Source organism: Heptranchias perlo, chromosome 29 (assembly GCF_035084215.1).
Source record: "Heptranchias perlo isolate sHepPer1 chromosome 29, sHepPer1.hap1, whole genome shotgun sequence".
Classification (NCBI taxonomy): Eukaryota; Metazoa; Chordata; class Chondrichthyes; order Hexanchiformes; family Hexanchidae; genus Heptranchias; species Heptranchias perlo.
In genome coordinates, this window is record NC_090353.1 from 17,708,294 (window position 1) to 17,730,034 (window position 21,741).

General features: G+C 44.9%; 2 protein-coding genes across 2 annotated transcripts in view; one reads left to right on the forward strand and one right to left on the reverse strand.

Annotated features, from left to right (window-relative positions):
* The window catches only part of LOC137299449 (ceramide synthase 2-like), a 54,214-nt gene extending 46,968 nt beyond the window's left edge, over positions 1 to 7,246 (forward strand). Inside the window, exons 10-11 of the mRNA XM_067968184.1 lie at positions 1,636 to 1,792; positions 3,315 to 7,246. Coding sequence (XP_067824285.1) covers positions 1,636 to 1,792; positions 3,315 to 3,494 — 337 coding nt within the window. The 3' untranslated portion in view covers positions 3,495 to 7,246. The remainder of the gene's footprint in view (positions 1 to 1,635; positions 1,793 to 3,314) is intronic.
* A 1,658-nt stretch (positions 7,247 to 8,904) lies between these two features.
* Positions 8,905 to 15,016, reverse strand: LOC137299450 (kelch-like protein 23). The gene is made up of 3 exons (XM_067968186.1): positions 14,062 to 15,016; positions 11,391 to 11,802; positions 8,905 to 11,150 (listed from the first exon to the last, which is right to left on the reverse strand). Exons 1-3 carry the CDS (start codon positions 14,972 to 14,974, stop codon positions 10,838 to 10,840), a joined length of 1,638 nt encoding a protein of 545 aa, XP_067824287.1. The 5' UTR covers positions 14,975 to 15,016; the 3' UTR covers positions 8,905 to 10,837.
* Positions 15,017 to 21,741: the final 6,725 nt, after the last annotated feature.

Sequence of the window (21,741 nt, forward strand, 5' to 3'; positions counted from 1 at the left end):
AAATGGGCCTTGGTCAGGGCTGCAGTAACACTGACATCCCACAGGCGGTGCTGTTGAGGAAAGCAGCCTATGTGAGCTCAATTGTAAACAATTTTACAACACCAAGTTATAGTCCAGCAATTTTATTTTAAATTCACAAGCTTTCGGAGGCTACCTCCTTCCTCAGGTGAACGATGCGGATTTTTTCCGCATCGTTCACCTGAGGAAGGAGGTAGCCTCCGAAAGCTTGTGAATTTAAAATAAAATTGCTGGACTATAACTTGGTGTTGTAAAATTGTTTACAATTGTCAACCCCAGTCCATCACCGGCATCTCCACATTATGTGAGCTCAGTGATGCCACCATCAGGCCCTTAATGGAACAGCAGCTGCTTGGGACCAGTTTGTTAAGGAACAACTAGCACCTTTTACACAGTATTAAAGTTTACTGGGTTATGGGTGATTCCAGCAGTGATCAGGCTGCATTGGTTGAGGGAAGCTTTGAATCTTAATTCAAAGTTGACTGTTGCATTTTTCTGCTGTTTCTCGATGTTTTAGTCCCAAATGGGGTTTCTCAGTTTAAGACTGTTTCCTCAGAACTATGCAGATTTGTCACCCGAGTGATTATCATTAAAAATGATATTGTTCCTCCTTCCATGAATGAGAAGGCAAAAAAGACGACAATGAAACCTGTACTATTGCAGCATTGGTAGAATAAAACAACTTTCAAACAGCATGCCCCCCTCCCCTGGCCAAGGAAGGTGGGAGCTATACCTTCACGTCTTCAAATACAACATCTGCACTTCAAAAGTAATCTATTGGTCGTAAAGAGCTTTGGGGTGTGATGACGTGAAAGGCGATTTATAAATTCTTCAAAACCTGAACTATATTTGACTCCAATGTGCTGATAGCAGCAGCGACTGAGACAACACAGTAATAGTGTTTGTGGAGCTTGTGGCCATTCGGGAGGGGAGGGGGCAGGAGGGTATCTCCAGGAACTCTCCTTTCTCTTTTGGGTCTCTTCAAATGCACCAATTTCACAACGGAGGTTAGACAGGCAAATGTTAGTGGAACTGTTAAATGTCCGAGAGCAGCTATAGGCTTTTATTTCCCACTGCATGTGGTTAGGGGTCTGGCCCTTAACTCTGTGTCTCACCTAATACACGGCCAAGATGAGAGTAAAGTGGGCCTTTTCGGAGTAGTGTGGCCTTTAGTCAATGAATGTTTAGCTGCTCGATTACCGATCTGTACTTTAGTTTGAATGTAGTTCACCTACAAGATTGGCACATGGCCCAGTAGGAGCTGACCACTGGGACACATGAAGGGTTTCCACCCCAATAGGTGAGAAACTGTGGGCAAGAACTCTGGCCTATGTGGTACCGACCATGGTATCCCCAGCTTTACCCCTTTAGCAATGCACATGACTTGTGCCAGAGAATCCACCTTTTTTACCACCCAACTCCCCCCTCCAAATCCAAGCACCTTCCTTCCTCCACCCCGACAAAAAAATCCCTTTGTGTCACTAAAGAGATGAGACTGAGCTGAATCCCAGTACACCCACGAGTCAAGGTTTTAAAGGTCAAGAGCAAAATCTCCTCTTTGTTTAACACTTTCTTTTCCCGTCTTTGCTGCTAACAGTTGACGTCTTTCATTTGCAGGGTAATTTACACCACCTTCTACTACTCCATGGAGATTTTCCAGCCCTTCTTTGGTTACTATTTTTTCAATCTTCTCCTGATGGTCCTGCAGCTGTTGCACATATTTTGGGCCTACCTCATCCTAAGAATGGCATTCAAGTTCGTGTTTGTTGGGAAGGTAATTTATTCATCATACGTGCGACACGGGAAGTGATTTAGAAATGCAGGCCGAGCAGACTTTGAAGGTGACATCTACAACACTAGGGTTAGTGCTGCATAACCTGGTTGGTTGTCAGAGTTGGGTCAGGTTCACAATTGATTGTTGACCTCAGCTCACTGGGCTCAGTTGATCACCAGCTCAAGCCATTAGTTTGGAAAAGGAGGTCAATCTTCTTGCAGTGGGTGAGATGATCCAGTAAACTGCCCAAACCTCTGGCTCCTTCCATTGTTGAATGTTATAGGGTCATTGCTGTGTAACAAGAGACTTTAGAAGGCCCAGGTGAGAATTATCCTGAGAACCATCATGGCAACACTTAAATGAGAGAAGATGGTAATTTATAAATGGAGTTTGAATCTGCTGTGGTGTGTGTCTGGGCTGATCACTAATTCTAACATTTAGGAGACTGTAATCACTGTATAAGGAAAAAATATTTTACATTCTAAGTGTATCCCATAGACTATCCTAAATCTCTGTCCCATAAACCGACCTACCCCCTTCATCCCATACAATATCATCCCAATGCCAGAAGAGCAACCTTAGTGCATCACAAGCCACTGAGTGGGATTAGTGAATTGGTATCAATTAATGGCAAATAAGGGACACACTTACACAATGAATTGATGTCCACTAGGAACCAGAGCAGAAAATGGTGTACACAGCACATCCATCATCATGGACCAAGGCTTTGCACTCCAGATAATTACCTGCCTTTCCTTTTTATGACCCGATGTATATTTCTAGCACTGACCATTTCTCTTTGTCCCACTAGATCCCAAGCTGACCAACTGAGCTTTTGTTCAGAGCTGTTCCAATTGCCACAAGAGCGACTGTATTCCCATTGATTATTTTCTCACACTCCTAATCCTACACCTATCTAAATGATGCCCTCATATCCAATGCTAAAACTAAGGGTAACACTGAATTGATACCTGAAACTGGCTCATGTGGGAACCTTGACCCTCATTAGAAAGATCTTGGTTTCATTGCTCGGGGCTGGTTTTGAACTGAGTGTTGTGTGTGGCCAACTGTGATCCAGTGCTGAGCTGCAAGGAACTTAATGAAACAAAACATTTACTGAAGACATTGTCCCTGAGGAAGCATTGAGATTCTTTTAGAAATTGTAGGTCTCATGCATGACCGCTTAAAGATCCAGCTTAGTTGAGCAATGCTTAATCACGTTTAATATCCCTCCCCTGACCTTGTTGGTTTCCAGGTGGTTGGGGGAGGAGTGCAGACTATTCCTCAACCAGAACAGGTCGGTGAAAGAGGCCGTTTCTTCCCCACTTTCAGTTCCATTTCCCTCCATGGATAAGCATGACCCTGAGACTGAAAAGTTTCCGGGGTGGATATTGCAAGATTAACAGAAAGCTTGTGGAGGAACTTGAGACTTAAATAGCCTAAATGACTGATTATTTAAAAATATAAATACATTGTGAGCCTCCCTGTAGAAAATGTGAAACTTTCTTTTGGTCTGCTGTAGATTGACAAGGATGAAAGGAGTGATGTTGAAGAAAGCGATGGGACTGAGGAAGAGGAGGAAGACAGGAGGAGGGAATCTAAGTCTGCGTCATCGGCCAATCACAATGGTGTGCTGAATAAAATGACAAATGGGATGAAAAGCAAATCGAATGAGAGGAACAGGCTGCCCAAAGCCAGGTAGCTGGCGGCTCTGTAACGAAGGACGGGTTTAACATTGACTGTTACTAAAAAAGAAAACTCCGTTCTTCAGGTTTTTGTAGACAACACTAACAACAACCTGCTCTGTCACTCACCCTATACGTTTGAAGAAAGGTCTGTGCATTGACTCTCTGAACTGCAGAAACCACAATTAAACAGCGACGGACCTGTCCTCCTTTGTGATCTCAGTCAAACCTCACATCTTTCATTCAACTTTAAATTTTTTGGTAGGGAGGGAGATTAATGCAGAATAATCTCATTTTATACATCAACTCAATCAATTGTGCAAAGGATTCAGGATCTGATCTAGGAAATTGTCTTTCAATATTGAAATGCTGATTAACATACAAGGTGATTCAAATACTTGAAATTATTTAAAGAAGTTTTTGTAAAACTGTCCAGTTTTATTTCTCTGCTTCCCCCATTGTGCCATCAATTCCCTTGGACTTTGCAGGTGCAGCTCTTGTAGTGGACACTAGATGGCGCCCAAGACCAATCTGGGCTGATTCTCTCTGGAGAAAGCCTGAACAGACCTGAGCAGCACAGCTGAGATAGGGAACTTGCTGGGACACTAACAGATGGCAAGCTTGGCCCCCAACTTTAAACTTTTGTGTTAATGTGCTAAACAGTTTGTAATAATTAGTGTTACATTTTATATCTTTTTTATGTGGAGGCAGAATTAGTGTATTTAGGGATGTGGTTGTGTTTAATCCTTGATGGGTTACAAATCCTGGGAGTATCACTGGGCTGGCACAGAGCAGCAAATTAGATTTAAATCCAGCTTCTGATTTAAGGGGTTTTGAAAGTGTTTTTCGATAGTTTGCTGCGATGCAACTCCACAATATGATCCACATGCTGCGATATGATACAGATCCAGCTTGCAATGCATTTTCCCACTAGGGTGAGTCTGGCCCATTCTCAGATATTGAATGGGAAAGGGATGTACTTCAAAAGCCTTATTTATTGTAGCTCTGCACCTCTTCCCCCACTGTAGGAAACCCAATAGTTTCAGCTGTAACATGTGTTCACCACTAGGGGCACTATTCCCTTTTCTTCCACTGCATGCTGGGTAAGAATTTGTATTTGTGGTTAATTTTTCCATAAGCTTTGGCTCATCAAAAAAGCACATTTTGTTTAATTAGGAATCCAACTTAAAAATTTCTGTGGGTATCATTGTGTTGAACAGCAGTGATGTCAGCCCTCCCAGAATTCACTAAAGGCAGCATCAATAGCAACCTCTGCTGGTGAAAAGATGTAATGATACAAGATGGCTACCAGGAATGAGCAAATGAGATGCCTGTCCATAACCGAAGCTTTTAAGTATCTTCCTGCTTCTTTCTCATCTTCCCTTCCCAAAATAACAATTTAGGAATCCTTTCTGAGCAAGGAGGTTGGAAAGAAACCCATTTTCACACTTCTAACCATTTTTTTTTATTCTTTGAGGCATATTCACTCTATTGATGTCCCAAAGACCTTGCAGCAGCTGTGATTTCATTCTGGTTAACCTCCTCTAAGCAGTCAGGGGGCTAGGTCTCACTCCCCACAGCTGAGACTTGGAACACTCCTCCCCCACCTACTTTCTACCTTGTGGCACCACCTTTAGTGTGAGACAAATCACAGTGAGTGGGCTCTGGTTTCCCCTCATGATGGTGCCACCAGAATGAGGTGTGACTGTTATGTCTTTGAACCATGGGACAGCTGGGTGTGGTGGGAATGGTGTACTTGGTGTATCCCGTAGCTACACTTGTTTAAACTGTACCACCTCGTCTTGGAAAATCACTGGCGTATTTAAAAAGATGAATGTGACCACACTTAGAAGCTAGCTTCTAATATCACTGCATTTCACAGACTGAAACTTCCAATCCAGTAACCAGTTCCAGTGAATGTTACTCCTGCATCTTATTCCAGGAGTTTTCACACTGAATAAACACCCCTCTGGGTGATGGCTCCAGGTGTAGGCTGTATGTGATAAGTGTTTAACTCCTGACCCATTAAAAAACTAATGAAGGAACTGGCTCATTAATGTCATGAGTCCTGGCCTGTAGCTGAATCCTATTCAGCTCCCGAGGGCGTTGCTCGATTCTCTGATGCACTCCTTCTAATCCAGGTGCGTGTCCCTGCATAGACTGCCCATTGGTCCTGCTGATAACTTGAGTCTTGTTGCCTGGAAACTATCAAAATCCACCTAACAGACAGCATCGACCTTTGAACATTCAGCCTCTGTATTTAAATCCATGGAAAGCCTACGCTGGATTTGTAGAGTAGTTTAATCAGATTAATTTGAGAATTGCCCCCCTTTGTGTTTGTAAAGATTCTGGTAATTCCCACCGATGTCATGTTGGGGACCTTGTTGAGTGCCCCTAGTGACATTAGCTGTCCTGTTAATTGCTCCAGTTTGATTTGAGACCAGGCCATTGGGCACAACACCCAGACTGAGTGCCGTGTAAGATGATGAGTAGTTGGCCCTCCGCTTACCTTTTGTGAAACGTGGGGTGCGATAGATCACTGGTCTCACAGGATTTACAGTAGGATGCTTGAGTTTACCTACTTGCATTAAATATTTGTTTCACAGATTTAATCCTCACAAATTGGACCATCTTCAAGTCGAGAAATGCTTATAGTTTCTAGATGTTTTGTGTATAACTGAGTAATGCAATGGGAGAAGAGTCAAGGAGTGCAGTGGGACTTTTTACATTGGAAACCATGTTGAATTTATGACCAGTTTTATCAAATTATTGAGTACAGTCCGAATTCTGAAGGGTAGAAGATGGGTTGTTGCAGGACTGTTTGAAAGCGGCTCTTTTCATAATCATGAACACTGCAGGTACCTAGGGCCTGGGACCACATGGGATGCAACAAACAAGACTGTGAAACATTCCTACGGACTGTCTCGATCATGTTTAAGTTGCTAATGCACCCTCTTGCTCATTTTTAAAATTGTATTAAGACTGAGTGACTTTGTTGTACAGATGACAGTCTTAGTTTGTAAATGTACTAATATCTATCACTGGGTGCATGTCCTTGACTGAGTACCTGAACTGAGCAATGTACTGAGTATCTGATTCTGCTTCACTTAATCAATTTCTGTAGAAGTTTAAAATTTTAAATAAGGTTTTTGTTTTGAAATAATGGAAGTACTGAATAAATTCAATAATTTTTAAAATTTAAAGTTTTTTCCACCTGTGGCTTGGATATTAATTAAAGTTGAGTCCAGAGGTTGCCAGCTCTGGTGTCTCTTATACAGTGAGTGCCTGTAGTTGTATTGTACTGTTTCTCATGCTGGTTAGTTTATGACTTATGTATTACCTGCAGCTAGATCTTTGGAAGAGAAGTGATTTAAACACTGACCTTTCACCTTAGGGGATCAGGGTTCAAATCCAACCCAGACTGATAAAGAACTGGAACTGGCATTTATACAGCATCTTTCATGTCATCAGGACATCCCAAAGTGCTTCATGGCCAATGAAGTACTTTTCAAGCATAGTCACTGTTGTGATGTAGGCAAACACAGCAAGGTCCCATGAATAGAAATGTTATAAATTACTATACTGTATTTAGTGGTGGAGGGATAAATATGGGCCAGAACACTGGGGCAGCTCTTCAAATAAGAGTCGTGGGATCTTTTACATCTATACAAAAGGGCAGGTCAGGCCTCTATTTAATGTCTCATCACCATGGTAAATTACTGAGCTGTGTGAGCAAATGTCCAAATTCAATAAAATATCCCAAAATGAAGATGAAGGTGCTGATAGTCTTGGTCACTGATTTTGAGTTGGATTAACTTACTGTTGTCTTCCCCGTGGACAACGTGAATGTGACTGGCTTTCTAGTTTGCGACAATTTACTTACCCGACTGGGAGTTGGGTTACTGAAGTATTTACTGACTCCACCATATGTGAGCAATAATATTGCAATTTTAAAAAAACTTCCACAGTTCACACATTTTGTTTTCAATGTCCACTGACTGGGAGTAGTATTTGCTCTTTAGCTATTCGGATATGTGTGTAGAAACAAATTATTGATGCCATGGAGCAGATGTCTCACTGCAAATAGCTCTGGTCGGCTGATAGAAGGAGCAGAGTTCAGTGAAAGCAGTGTTTCCGGATTGGTAACCCTGCAGGAGTTACACACTCTATAGAAGCCTTTAAACAGAATTCTTTACAATTTATTTTATTTCCTGGCTTTTTATTAGACCATAAATAGGGGGTTAAAAACACACACATACCTCTGTCTTAACAGACCTGTAGCAGCCCAGCCCAGCCCAGGCCTGTACCAACACACTCAAAAATTGCTTCCATTCAGTGCTGCCTGTTCAAAAATACTTTTTTATTCTTTTAAAATTTAAATAGAATCACTACAAAACTATTTCTTCCAAGTCAAAAATATTTCAGCATGAGGAAAATTGAGTTGATAAACATTCTTTGCTGTTTCCAAATTGTGTTTTTTCTAATACAGCCTCTGCTATTTGAGGCACTGTTATACTGGAACTTTCTAGACAATACAAAACTATTCATTTCAGATTTGGAAGAGAATATGTGCCAGGGACAAGTCTTGTCCTTTACCATGACATGGTCTGGTAGTTCCAGCAGTGGGAAGAACACCACAGCTTTATTCAGCCTCTATAGTCAGTAACTTAGCTGTGGTAAATATTGCCACTTCCCATCCAAACCATCAGAGGGAGCACTCATGCTTATCAACTGTGGGTCAGGCCAAGGCTATCACTAATGTAAGGGGCTGAGGTGATGTCAGGAACTGAATCGATGGCGCACACTGATTCAGGGACTGAATTGGGGTCACGCTAATGTGACGTCGGGGCCTGACATGTTGGGAGCTGGTCTGGTGCCACAGTCTGGTGTGTCATATGGATAGTGTCAGGGTTGATGTGGTGTTGCTGCTGATACACTGAGGTGTCACACATAGTTAGTTCCAAAAATGAACATAGGCTGACCATTCAATGTTCCCACCTGTAATTGGAGTTTATATGCAGGAATTTCCTCGTGGTTCTTGCAATCAGCAGAAACCCTGAAATAGACAGGAGTAGGGTCTCTGCCAATGTTACGGTGACCGATCGGCAGAACTCCCGAGGAGATTTCCGGTGTATTACTCTTTCCGTTGCAGTGAAGTCACAGATGCCTTTAACACCCAGTGCCAGATGATGTTCTGCTCTCAGCTAATTTCACAATCTCGACAGGAGTGGTTCTTAAAAAAAAAATACTTTGACTCATTAGGAACAGTAGATGGGGATTGGAGCAGATAGCTCCACTTGAAGAGCTGGCACAGGCTCGATGGGCCAAATGGCTGCTTCCTGTACTGTAATTTCAATGATTCTATGTGGTTCTAGTAACCCAACTCCTGGAGTCACTGACCACCAGCAACAACTGGTAACTCGTGCCAGAAAGATGCCCAGAGCTTCAGTGTCAAGGCTGAGGATGGTAAAATTAATCAAACGTGATTAAAAATGTCCAGCCTGCTCTAAATAGAGAGGGAGTAAATTTGAAACTAAAGTCTAATCGCGAGGGTGAATAGAAATGCTGGACATCCGAAACAAAAATAGGAAATTCTGGAAATACACAGCACGTTCCTCAGTGTCTAAGATAGAAAAGGTAGGTTAACATTTCAGGCCGAGACCCCTTCATTAGACCTCAATCATGGCTCCCACCCTCAACACTGGCCTGTCTTTTCTTTCTGATGCTGAAGGGCCTGCAGTGTATTTCTAGAATAATGTTAGTACAGTAAGGTCACATTAGATGTTTTAATTTCAGTAAATTTTTTTTTTAAAAGAGTACCCAGAAGTTTATGTGCCGATGTGGCTGATAAGTAGCCCTCGTTCCACCCCCAGCTGTGTGCGGCCGTGAAGTGGGGATTCAAGGGTTCTTCCAATTCTGGCCTCTTGTGCATCCCCCATTTTAATCGCTCCACCATTGGCGGCTGTGCCTCGGCCCTAAGCTCTGGAATTCCCTCCCTAAACCTCTCCGCCTCTCCTTTTAAGACGCTCCTTAAAACCTACCTCTGACCAAACTTTTGGTCACCTGTCCTAACATCTTATGGCTCGGTGTCAAATTTTGTTTGATAACGCTCCTGTGAAGCACCTTGGGATGTTTTACTGTATTAAAGGTGCTTTCTAAATGCTAGTTGCAGTTGGGGGTGATGTGGGAAAATAAGATGACTCAGATTACAACACACTCCTCCTGATCAGTGGTATTTTCCCCTGTCGGAATGTAACCATTTAATCCTGTTAATTTATTCAAAGAATCTGATTTCCCGACTTTCTCATCTATTCTGTATTCTGTGCTCATCCCCTTCTATTGAACTTTTCTCATTGTATTTCAGTGATGCTGTAACTAGCTGCAGGAAACACAACTTCTAAATGTTCTTCCAGTCCGGAATACACAGACAATAAACTGAAACAAAACCCATCGAAGGGATCAACGGCTCATTGTATTGGTTCCTGCCAGCTGTAGATCAGCAGGAACAAGTAGTGTCATATAAAAACAACTTGCACTTATATAGCATCTTTAAATTAGAACGATGTCCCAAGGCATAAGCAAGATGGATGCTCAGGCAAAGAAAGGTAGCAGAGGTAACCAAAATCTTGGTCAAAGAGGTAGGTTTTAAGGAGGGTCTTAACGGAGCAGAGAGGGAGAGGCGTCTAGGGAGGGAATTCCAAAGAACGGGGCCTCGGTGGCTGAAGGCACGGCTGCCACTGGTGGGGTGACGGATGCACAAGAGACCAGAGTTCAGTGGGTGGGTCAAAGGGCTGGGAGAGGTCACAGAGATGGGGAGGAGTGTTGCCATGGAGGGATTTAAATTTGAGGCATTGGGGGACCGGGAGCCAATATAGGTCAGTAAGGATGGAGGTGATGGGCAAACAAGGCCTGGTGTGGGGTAGGATACAGGCAGTGGAGTTTTGGATGAGCTGAAATTGATGGAGGCTGGAGGATGGGATAGGAGAGGACTGAGGCGATAGAGTCTGGAAGCGAAAAAGGGAAAGGAAAGAAATAAAATTCAGCTGTCAGAGAGAGCAGGATATGCAGCCATGGAGGGAACAGCCCATGAGTAGAAGCTTTTAATTAATGCTTACTACCTGGATTATTAGGATGTTGGTCTCAGTTAATGGTGTCTTTTGATGGTACATTAGATAGTGCCAGTAAGGACCCCAGATTCTGTTACTAGGCATCCCCAGTGCAGTAGCGATCGCGTTTTGCTGTGTTTTGGTAAAGCTGGCGCTGAGATTCTAAAGTCTCGGCCCCATTGTCTGCCGGTAGCACTGAGCCGAGACCAGCAATACAAACGACTTATCCCCTCTTAAATCGTGTCTTAGTAGACTCAAGCCCTCACGCTGAACTTTTGGATAGACACACAGCCTTGTACAGGGAGAGGGCAGGGCAGGTCCGCATCCACCACCTGACAGGTGTCTGTGTAAGGGTCGAAGAGAACCATGTTTGGGATCGACGTGTTCCCTCTCCTCTCCCCAAGGAAAAAGGTTTTTCCGTTAACAGTAGCACAACCACAGAAGAACTTTTGATTCAAGCATTCCTCGTCCACTGGAGTCCACTCGTCAGTGTCTATGTCCAGACGGAACGTCTGACCTCCCACTACGTATATTGCACCATTCAGCAAGGTGGCACAGAGGTCGTACCTAAACAGGTAAAGAAAATGCCACAGTGTCAGTGACGGTGCTGCTGATCTGTGTTTAATTCTAAGACTTCTGGTAGAGTGCAGCTACCTTACACTCACTTACAGCCTATCACAGGCAAAGCTAACGTTAAACAGGATCCACCTAAGCTTAAAGCCATCGGGGTAGCTGAAGACCTGTACATAACTGCAAAAGATGTTGCCTAATTAATAAAATCCCTCACGAAAATGAAACAGAACTTACCGAGGAAGAGGGGAGAAGGAGATCACGTCCCAAACGTCACTGTCCACGTCCAGCCGCTGCACCCCACTGTAGACGTCACTATTTTCATCCAGTCCGCACAGGACGTAGATCTTGGCGCCGACGCTGACCACTGCGGCCCTCTCCACGGGTTGCACCATGGGCTGCATGCCCTCCCACTCCATGTCCGTCAGTGGCAGTCGCTCGACGTCCGCGATAATGGCCGAGTCAGCGTTCCCTCCCAGCACGTAAAGGCACATCCCGACCCCGGCCGCACAGTGGCAGCTTCGAGACTTCTTCATGGGGGGTCCTTCCATCCAGCTGTTTTCCCAGTCGTTATAAATCAGCACCCAGTCCACACAGTACCACACCACCTCATCTCGGAAGTACCCGCCCGTCACAAAGATGAAATTCCCTGTTACAGAAACATACACAGCACAGCTTAATCCCAGAATGGGAAACCTGTTGGGATCAGGGTTTGTACAGACTGAAAATGGATAATCTCCCAGACTTTTACCCAACAGCTTGCAGAAAAGAGGGCAATGCCTGGTTTTTTCTTTCTGTGTTGAACGAACTGCAAACAAAAATCACAAGAATGTGCAGCTTTACAACTTGCAATAGCTGGGAATCCATGCACGCTTTCCCTGGAATTAATAGCCCTCCAAAGCAATTACATTCCTAGATATTGCACGTTTTAAAGCCACACTTTCTTACCATCTAATTCCTGGGTTGTTAATTACACAGAATAAATAGCATCGGCCATTTTTCATTAAGAGGAATATCACTTCCTTGCTCACATTCTTTGACTTGAGGTATTGATCTGTAAAACAGTTTGTGTTCTGATGCCTCATCTTTGTTATTTAGTGACTATGCACACATGACTGATTATTTCCCATTCAATTAAAAAAAGATGCTACATATTTCAAAGGATTAGTCAACAAGCACATAAATCCTTTTCTACCTGATTGTAATGTGAAATGGGTTGCTGTGGTGGGCAAGAACCTGGTCATCAGGTGCGAGGTGCTCTCGGTGTTGCTGTACGTGGCGCAGGTCTGGCCCATACCTCGCTCCTGCGCCGCGACAGTCACCCGAGCCATCTTCCACTTTGTCTGGAGATCGATGTACAAATCTCCAGAGAAAGGGGGGAAAGGCGTGCCCAACGTGGCCCTCATCCTGATGGCCACCTTTGTGTGCGGCTGCATCAAGCTGTGCATAGACCCTCAGTACGCAAACACAAAGTGTCACTACGTGCTGAGGTTCTACCTGTCCCCGGTGTTGAGAGGGATGGGCCTGGCCACGCTGCCACGGAACGCTCCGTCCAGTTGGACCGTTCCGCCCCACCTGTCCTGCGTGGAAAGGTTTGTGCAGGAAAACACCTTTGACCACAAGGCGATCAGCAAGTGGTCCGCACGTAACGTCCTCGAGACCCTGCGGGAAAAGGAGATGGTGGATCCTGTCGGTTGGTTCCCCGAGCAGACTGTCAATGTCATTTGGCAGAACGCCTCATCGCCAGAGCTTTCAAACAAGCACCAAGACCTAGCTTGGCTGGTGGTGAGAAGGGCCCTTCCCGTCAGATCCTTCATGCACTCCCGGGCTCTCAGCGCCACCGCGCGCTGTCCCAGAGGAGGCTGCGGTGGAGACGAGACCGTCACCCATCTCCTTATGGAATGTGCCTTTGCAAAGAAGGTCTGGAGAGAGATGCAGTGGTATCTGTCCGGGTTCGTCCCAAGCAGTTCCGTAACACAGGTTTCTGTGCTCTACGGGCTGTTCCCGGGGACGCACACTGAGACGGACATCAGCTGCTGCTGGAAGACCATCAACTCGGTGAAAGACGCCCTTTGGTCTGCCCGAAACTTGCTGGTCTTCCAGCACAAGGAGCTGTCCTCGACCGAGTGTTGCAGACTGGCACATTCCAAGGTCCAGGACTACGTGCTGAGGGATGCACTGAGGCTGGGTGCGGCCGCCGCAAAGGCCCTGTGGGGAAAGGCAACCGTTTAGAGCCTTCCCGCCATTGTAAACCGAGGGGCTGCAATCAGGGAAAAACCCCCTCGGGCAGAATGTAAAATTCAAATTGCTGTAATGTACCTGAAATGAATCTGTAAGCAATAATCTGTGTTGAGTATGATGCAATGAGACACCCTAGAGTGTCATGAACTGTAATTATGTCCAATGTGTTCATTGAACTGTACTTGACGAACCTGCAAATTGTATAATCTGTATTGTGTACGTTTGGAAAGTGATATGACAACTGTATTGTATGTACTGCTGCAAATTTTATGAATAAAGTATATTTTTTGGAAAAAAAATATAAAGGTCCTAAGTAAATTGAGTTTGGGGCAGTGTGGAGGGGTTGTTATTCTGCACCTAACTAGTGCTGCACCAGACCTGCAAGTGTTTGATGGGACAGTGTAGAGGGAGCTTCACACTGAACCCATGCAGAGTAAAGCTCCTTCTACACTTGATTCTGATACTGGGTGCTTGAAATGGAAGTCTTTCATGCCCCAGCATTGACATGCATCACTTGATGGGCACTGAAATATGTTTTTAACTAACTTTAAAACATAATAAATTTCATTAAATAGCTGGTTAACTTCATAAACTACCCCAAACCCTAGAACTATGTCAAGTGACTAACTCCACAGTTACTTTGCACACACGATTAATTTTGCGTTACCTACTGCTGCTACTGCGTATTGGATGAGGTTCCTGCGCCGGAGAGGAGAGCAGACTTGCCATGTGTTGGTTTTAGGATGAAACTGAAATAGTTCCTGCTGTTCTCGGTCGTGTTTCCCCCCCAGAACGTACATAGTCTCATGGCTCCTACTGTTTTGGGGGAGGGAGTGGGCCGCTGTCCAGCTCCGGGGAAGGTTGCGGTTTAATATTTTCAAAAGCCTGATGTAAGTGTCATCCTCCACACTGCGCTTGGACCGTTTAACCAGCAGGTCGAGGAAAGAGAGGCTCATAAACGGGACTCTCACCAATCCCACCAACTCCAGGAAGTCGCCCTCTGTGCTGGAGTGGTGGCTCACCCACTTCATCACCGCCTCGAAGACCTCGTCGTCTTTGGTCACGTACAGGTCGTCGCTGGCCAAAAGATCCGCTAAAGCCTCTTTCGAAAGTTGCAGGAACTCTTCTTCCTCGGCCATGAGGTCGGCCAGGTGGGTGAGGGCCACCCCGCGGGCGGCGGCCTTCAGGCCCGGGCACATGAAGCGCCAGGCGTAGGCCCAGGCCCCCACACAGTTGCACACACGCAGCTCCCGCTCCAGGAACTTGGTGCACAGCAGCTTCACTCGGTCAAAGTGCAGGAAATCGGCCGCTTCCAGCAAGGTGGTCACATTCTGCCGGTCCACGGTCACCCGGCCGCCCTCAGCAAAGCCCAGGAGCAGCCGGAAGGCCTCGGGGTCCACCCCTTTCAGCACAATGTGACTCTCTGACCTTTCCCTGGTGCCCCCGTAGAACATGGCCTGAAAATACCGGCTGGCCGACGACAGCACGCCTCTGTTGACATTGAAAAGCCTCTGGCCAACTTCAAGGACGGTGTCCGTGACCGGATCCTGGTCCCTGGGGCTTGTAGGCTCGCAGTCCATTTTCCCCTGGCCTGGTGCTTTTATATTTAGCCCGATTCAGACAGCAGACACTCGGGCTGGAGGCCAGAGTTCTGTCTGACATTCTGGCCTATTTTGATGGACCAATAAGGGTGACTCCAGGGTCACCAAACAAGAATCAGCACAAGGGCTCCATTTTAGGCACCACTAATATAGGAAAGACACACATGGTCCAATCAAACGAAAAGAAGCTCAACGTTAGCAAAACAAAAAATGCCAACAGAGTCGAAGGGAACCTTCCCAACTAAATCAGAATGTTGTTATCAGTGACGAAAAGACCCCGCGGTGCCCATCTGTCGCAAAAGGCCTCAAGCATGCCAGCAGACACCGCATGTCCCCTCTCCAAGACCATGGAGAATACCGCAGAAGAGAGGCAGGCGGCCAGGGTTGACCACCCCCATGGTGAGGCATCTGGCAAGCCACAGCTAAAATGCAAATCTTCAATTTGTTGTGTAGCTGCTTGAGTATGTTGCTGGCAGGTGTGGTGAGCAGGCCACAGCACGAAGCACACATCTGCTTCATATGTGTTTATTTTAGAGGTGTTTCAGCTTGTTTAGTTTGCACTTTTTTAAGTAGTTACTAGCAGATGTCCCGTGACGTTGCTCGCGAGTAGTCCAGTACTTGGAGTGCGGTTACTGACATTTACCATATTGGTGCTGCAGCGTAAACACCCCACAGTTCACCCATCGCTCTGATGCATTGGATTTCCTGCAGCAATATATCAGGTGGCTGCTATATTGTAAAAAAAATTACACATCTTACCGATACCCAAATACATAGGTGCTAGGATTCGGGTTCTTTCCCAACTCATCTATCTTGTGTTCACTGCCTAAAGGTAGTTTCCATAAACAGGCTAAGACTCCAATAAACTAAAAACTAGGATAGTGTGCCCAGGATTAATAATTATCCTTATTAATCCCATCTCTGGGATAGTGTGCCCAAGATTAACAATTACTCTTACCCATCTCTGGGATAGTATGCCCAAGATTAACAATTACCCTTACCCATCTCTGGGATAGTTTGTCTAGGATTAACAATTAGCCTTAAAAGTGCCAGTCTGGGAAAACATGCCCAGGAGTATGACTAGGTGACACCAAGTTTAGGTTTTAAACCCAAAGACTGTGGAAGGAAGGGAGGGTCATATATTTACATTTACATTGATTTAAATACATGACACATTTTTAAGCAATCATTGTAGCTGATTGTGTTGCAGTGCTGTATTTTCAAAACTCTGCAATGTCGGACTTTCCCAGTTCAGTTTGTAACAGGATGGTAAAGAGTACATTCCCACCAGATTCAGCTGAGTCACACTGTCAGTTAACATGATCACAGGCCCTCTCTATGATGAAATGTCGAAAGAATAAATTGAAACACATGCCCCCACCAAGAAATATACAGCTTTTGGTTGGATCTTTTTGTGGTTGAGGACTGGGCTCCTAGTATCATGACCAGGCCCAGAGGGAGAAATTAAATTACTAAAAATGGAGAGGATAAAACAGCAATTCTCTGTAACCAATGGACATCTCCATTAATAATGTAGCTACTTGTTTAAATATTTGTGACGTTCATTGAAAATTCCTACTATAGCTCTAATAATGTACTCTCAAGGCCTTTTACTCAGCATCAGGAACTGCAGTGCCAGCTGAGCAGTTGTATAACGTGGGAGAGCAGTGGCAGGATTCAGTTATACAGCGTGGGAGACCAGTAGCAGGACTTAATTATACAGCGTGGGAGACCAGTAGCAGGACTTAATTATACAGCGTGGGAAGGCAGTGGCAGGGCTCAGTTGTACAGCGTGGGAAGGTGGTAAGCCATATGCGCGTCTAGACAGTGAGCGTCAGCAGACCGTTTTGCCATGGAGGGATAACACAGCCGAGCCAGACCCTGTCCTTACCCAACATAAGCACCTATATATTCCAGCAGAGGTCACTGGATAATAACCAGAAGTGTGAACACTGGCTGAACGCCACCCCCCCTCAGCCCTGGGGGGTAAGGCCAATTAGAGCAGCGCCAACTAAGATCATCTAACTCAGCACAGGCCAGTGATTGAACCTGGGACCTCCAACTCTGTGGGGGTTTGTGTTACACTGAGCCATCAGAGAACTTGTTTGAACTTTTATTTGTATATTCTTAGCAATTCAGACAAAGCTATTAAAAATGGAAGATCAGGGAGCTGTAATACAGATTAATGTGCACTTTCTAAATAATCAGATGGTATTATGGTGTATTCTTGAATGAGATTTATATGTAATTGCAAAGTGAGTACTCAACAAAGAGGCCTGTTGAGATGAAAGAAAAAAGTGCAGGTGTGGAAATGGAAAATAAAAACAGAAAATGCTGGAAATGCACAACAGGTACTGATTCCGAACTGGCACATTCAACTAGGGGTGCCCATGTCCCTTCACAGGATTGATTATAACAGGGAGAGGGGAGAACAGGTAAAGATCACAAGTTAACAGGACAAAAGAGATGAAGGAGAGGGAGAGGGACCTGGTTTGCAGGTGGGGGGTCGTAGTTTATGAATCATTGCAAGTCCATGACTAATGTCACGAGGGTGTAGAGAAAGTGATTAAGGTGCTAGGATGTATAGCGAGGACGGGTTAAATACAAAACTGGAAATATGATACCATATACAAGGCCTTGCTACGGCAACATTTAGAATACAGTGCCCTTTTTTGGTGCCCTTACATGTTGGGGGATATTGAGGCCATGGATAAAGCCTAGAGGAGGGCCACCAGAATGATGCCCACTGTTAGGAATTCTGCTCTGCCATAGATAGCTTCTCAGGTTCAATGGTGTCAGTCACTGCCATAAGAGACCTGAGCACCTACTTTTTTATGGAAGTAGGCTCCCACTGCCCTATATCTACTTGTGCAGTAGTGTAACAATGAAATTCCCTTGTAATCTGGACCGGTATGCCTTTAATCTCCAAAGGTGGATTGAGCTAACCTTAAGTGAGGCGAAGTTTGGTTAGAAACGTAAGCTGCTTTGTTCCACAGTAGGTAAAATCTACATGACAACAAATATGACGAGAGTCACTTGATACAATCGGTACTACTTTCGTTCCTGTTACAAAAACAAAGACGTGTGAGTGCTAGCCCATGCCAATGGGTCACCTTGGTCAACGTAAATGAATGACCTCTCTGCACACTGTCCCGCCATCCGGCACAAAGGTCCTTTCCCTGTGCAGCCTCCTGCTGCTTGACTTCCTTTTTGGTGTCTGTGTTCTGTTTTTTTGAAAGGCCCTCCCCCTGCCGGCACAGAGATTAAAAAAGATTTCCAAGTCCAAGGTGTGAGACATCTTTCTGAATGACCGGACACAACAACAACTCGTCCATTATTTTGTTTTGGAGAGAAACAACTTCTTATCTCACACTTTAATTACCTCTCGTATGACTGTGGATCCATAACCCAATATAGAATTACATAGAGTCTACAGCACAGAAATAAGCCATTTGGCCCAGCTGGTCTATGCCGACGCTTATGCTCCACTCGAGCCTCCTCCCATTTCTCTTCATCTAACCCTATCAGCTGACTTGACATGGGGCTGTCTTGAGAAGCCAGTCCCTTTTAGGCAACCTTTTAGTCAGAGAGCATTTTAAAAGAGATTGTGTCCAAGTCCTTTCTGTCAAAAAATGTCCAAAGAATCTTGAACTGTGACACCTACTCTTAGGGCTCTTAGTTATTAGGGCAGTTTCAAGGAACTGAGGGTTTTTTTTCACTGGAGAAATATAGACTTTGGGGGGATATAATTGAGGTCTTTAAAATGCTGAAGGGGAATAGGTTCTGTTTGGGTGGATAGATTATTTGAGCTGGATAGAGAGGGGAAGACTGCGGCATCAATACAAAATAAGAAAACACAGAGTTAAGTTGGATGCAGGAAGTATTTCCTTTGCAGAGTCATCAGCCTCTGGAATAGATTGCCAGAATATGCAGCGATCTGGATTCGCTATAGACCTTTAAAAGGAAGTTGGAGAAGCTCCTGTGAGTAGAAGACATCTCAAGATATAGAAAGTAGATGGGGCGAGCAGGAATTCATCTGTCAGTTACTGCAGTCTCCCAAAGCTTGCTTGACTGCCTTTGGGGTTTGAAGAGGAATTTCCAAGAGTTTTTTCCTAAATTGACCGAGGGTTTTTTCACCTTTCCCAGGAGATTGCGTGATTGGGGGGTGGGTTGATGGTGTAGGCTACATCATATCTGAATGGGACAGGCTGGATGGACCAGTTGGTCTTTTCCTGTCCTTTTTTGTATGTTTGTATGTAATGAAAAATCCAAAAAAAGGAGAGAAACCAAACTTCAAATCTGGCACACCTGAAAGAGAAGAGATGAACGCCAATCATTAGTTTGTTTCTATCAATTTTTATCAACTTCTCTTAAGAATGACTTAAATGGTGAGCGCTAATACTAGAAGGGAAGAGACGTTGTTTGAAGAAGTTATTGAAGCTCGCAGCTGGGAGGTACTTCAACAGTTGAAGGATACCGTCACCCATCTTCTTCCGGAATGTGCCTTTGCAAAGAAGGTCTGGAGAGAGATGCAGTGGTATCTGTCCAGGTTTGTCCCGAGCAGTTCCGTAACACAGGACTCTGTGCTCTACGGGCTGTTCCCAGGGACGCACACCGAGACAGACATCAACTGCCGCTGGAAGACCATCAACTCGGTGAAAGACGTCCTTTGGTCTGCCCAAAACTTGCTGGTCTTCCAGTGCAAGGAGCTGTCCTCGACTGAGTGTTGCTGACTGCACATTCCAAGGTCCAGGACTACGTGCTGAGGGACACACTGAAGCTGGGTGCGGCCGCCGCAAAGGCTCTGTGGGGAAAGGCAACCATTTAGAGCCTTCCCGCCATTGTATACCGAGAGGCTGCAATGAGGAAAAAACCCCCTCGGGCAGATGTAAAATACAAATTTATGTAATGAAATGTAATGTACTTGTAATGAATCTGTAATCAATAAGCTGTATTGATTGTGATGCAATGAGGCACCCTAGAGTGTCATGAACTGTAATTATGTACAATGTGTATCTGTATTGTTGGAATCATATTTTAACTGTACTTTATGTATCTTGCAAATTGTATAATCTGTATTGTGTATGTTTGAAATGTGATATTACAACTGTATTGTATGTATTGTTGCAAATTTTATGACTAAAGTATATTTTTTGAAAAAAACAGTTGAAGGATCGGGGAGAGCTGCGCCAATGGCTCTGAGTTTATCCAGTGAGTAGCTGAACCAGAGAGAGCAGGAGGCTCAAAGTCCTGATCCCAACTCTGCACTTGTCTCAACAGGGGCAGGAGTTGAAGCACTACAGTTCTCTACATTGGCCCTGAGTTATGGAGGGGAAAGTCAGCCATGGCTCTTGCATCCAATCATTGTATATATATGTGTGTGTGTGTGTGTATGATGGGTTGGGGGAGGCATCAGGTGAGGGCAGGATTGGGCTCAGCTGTGATGTTTCCCATAGTCAAATAAACTGGCATACTCACTGTCTAGGCTCACACATTACTGATAGCCACTTCGATGAGGTAGCGGAGTGCAAATTGTGCCCATGGGACTGAACCCCATCAATTCCAACCAACCAGCCCCCAACCCACCAAATGTTCCTCATCGTTCACTATTCAAATTTAAAAACAAAACCAGAAAGGAACAAAAAGTAAGGACTTTGTGACTTTCTGTGACTGACTCTCCCTCTCTGGGACATCTCATCCTAAAATTTACCCAGTTTCAATGAGAAAAATGGTCCAAAAGGGGCTGCAAGAGCTTAACTGGGAAAGGGAGTTAAAGGTTACCTTGGATGATTGAACTATATCCTGTGCTCCTCTGTAACACAAGATATTCCCACACTAATCTTTCCTGAGCAGATCTTTCTGCAAATACAAGTTCCCAAAGTAGCTCTCGAGGCCACCCAGCTGCTGCTGTCTAGCTCTGGGTGCCAAACCACTGGGTGGCTTCCCAATGCAGAAAATAAGCCATGGTGTGTACTTGGTGAACTAGGTAACTGCATTAAAGAAAACATGCAGGAATTAAAAGAGAAATGAATCTTATATGTCATACATCACTGTACAGACAAGAGTGTACACCTGCACCGCTTTACAGGATTTGACTTCTTGTGTTGGAACTTGGGACGTTTTTCTATGTTAAGGATGCTATATATGTTTTGTTGTGCAGGGTGGGTTTATGGCTGAGGCGATGATGTGCTGTCAGATTGTTCATTCAATATCGTGCCTTAGATGAGCAATAATTTCCTCCAGCGAAACATTGAGAACATTGGAGCCATCATCTTCGGTTCCCGCCATTGACTCCATCTCGTTCCCAAGCTGAACCAGATTGTTCGCAATCTTGGTGTCCTGTTCGACCCCAAGTAGAGCTTCAGACTCCATATCCTCTCCATCACAAAAACCACCTATGCTAGGGTTATCAACTCTGGTTGGAGACATCCCTGGCCTATGATCACGTGACATTCTGATCGCATGACACCTGAATGTGTGATGCCTGATCACGTGACATCTACAAATGTTATTGCATTTAACTTATAAAGGTTGGGACCCCTGTAGTTGAGTATTTTTGATGTGGTTTCATGCCAGCAGCTGTTGTACGAGAAATTCCGAGAACCAGGAGGCCACCCATGAGCAGGAGAAGAGGGGAAACCGAGGAACCCCATTTCAGAGAGACCCCCATTTCAAAGCCCCCCATTTCAGTGATCCCCCATTATTTCAGGGACCCCCGGCCCCGATTGCTGAGACTCCTCGAATGC

Excerpts from the sequence above, each read along its gene's own strand:
- LOC137299450 (XM_067968186.1), bottom strand. The coding sequence starts at position 14,974 with ATGGACTGCGAGCCTACAAGCCCCAGGGACCAGGATCCGGTCACGGAC. Across the intron at positions 11,803-14,061 it reads ATACGCAGTAGCAGCAGTAG|GGAATTTCATCTTTGTGACG; the intron begins GTAACGCAAAAT and ends TTTCTGTAACAG. Across the intron at positions 11,151-11,390 it reads TCCTTCTCCCCTCTTCCTCG|GTACGACCTCTGTGCCACCT; the intron begins GTAAGTTCTGTT and ends TTACCTGTTTAG.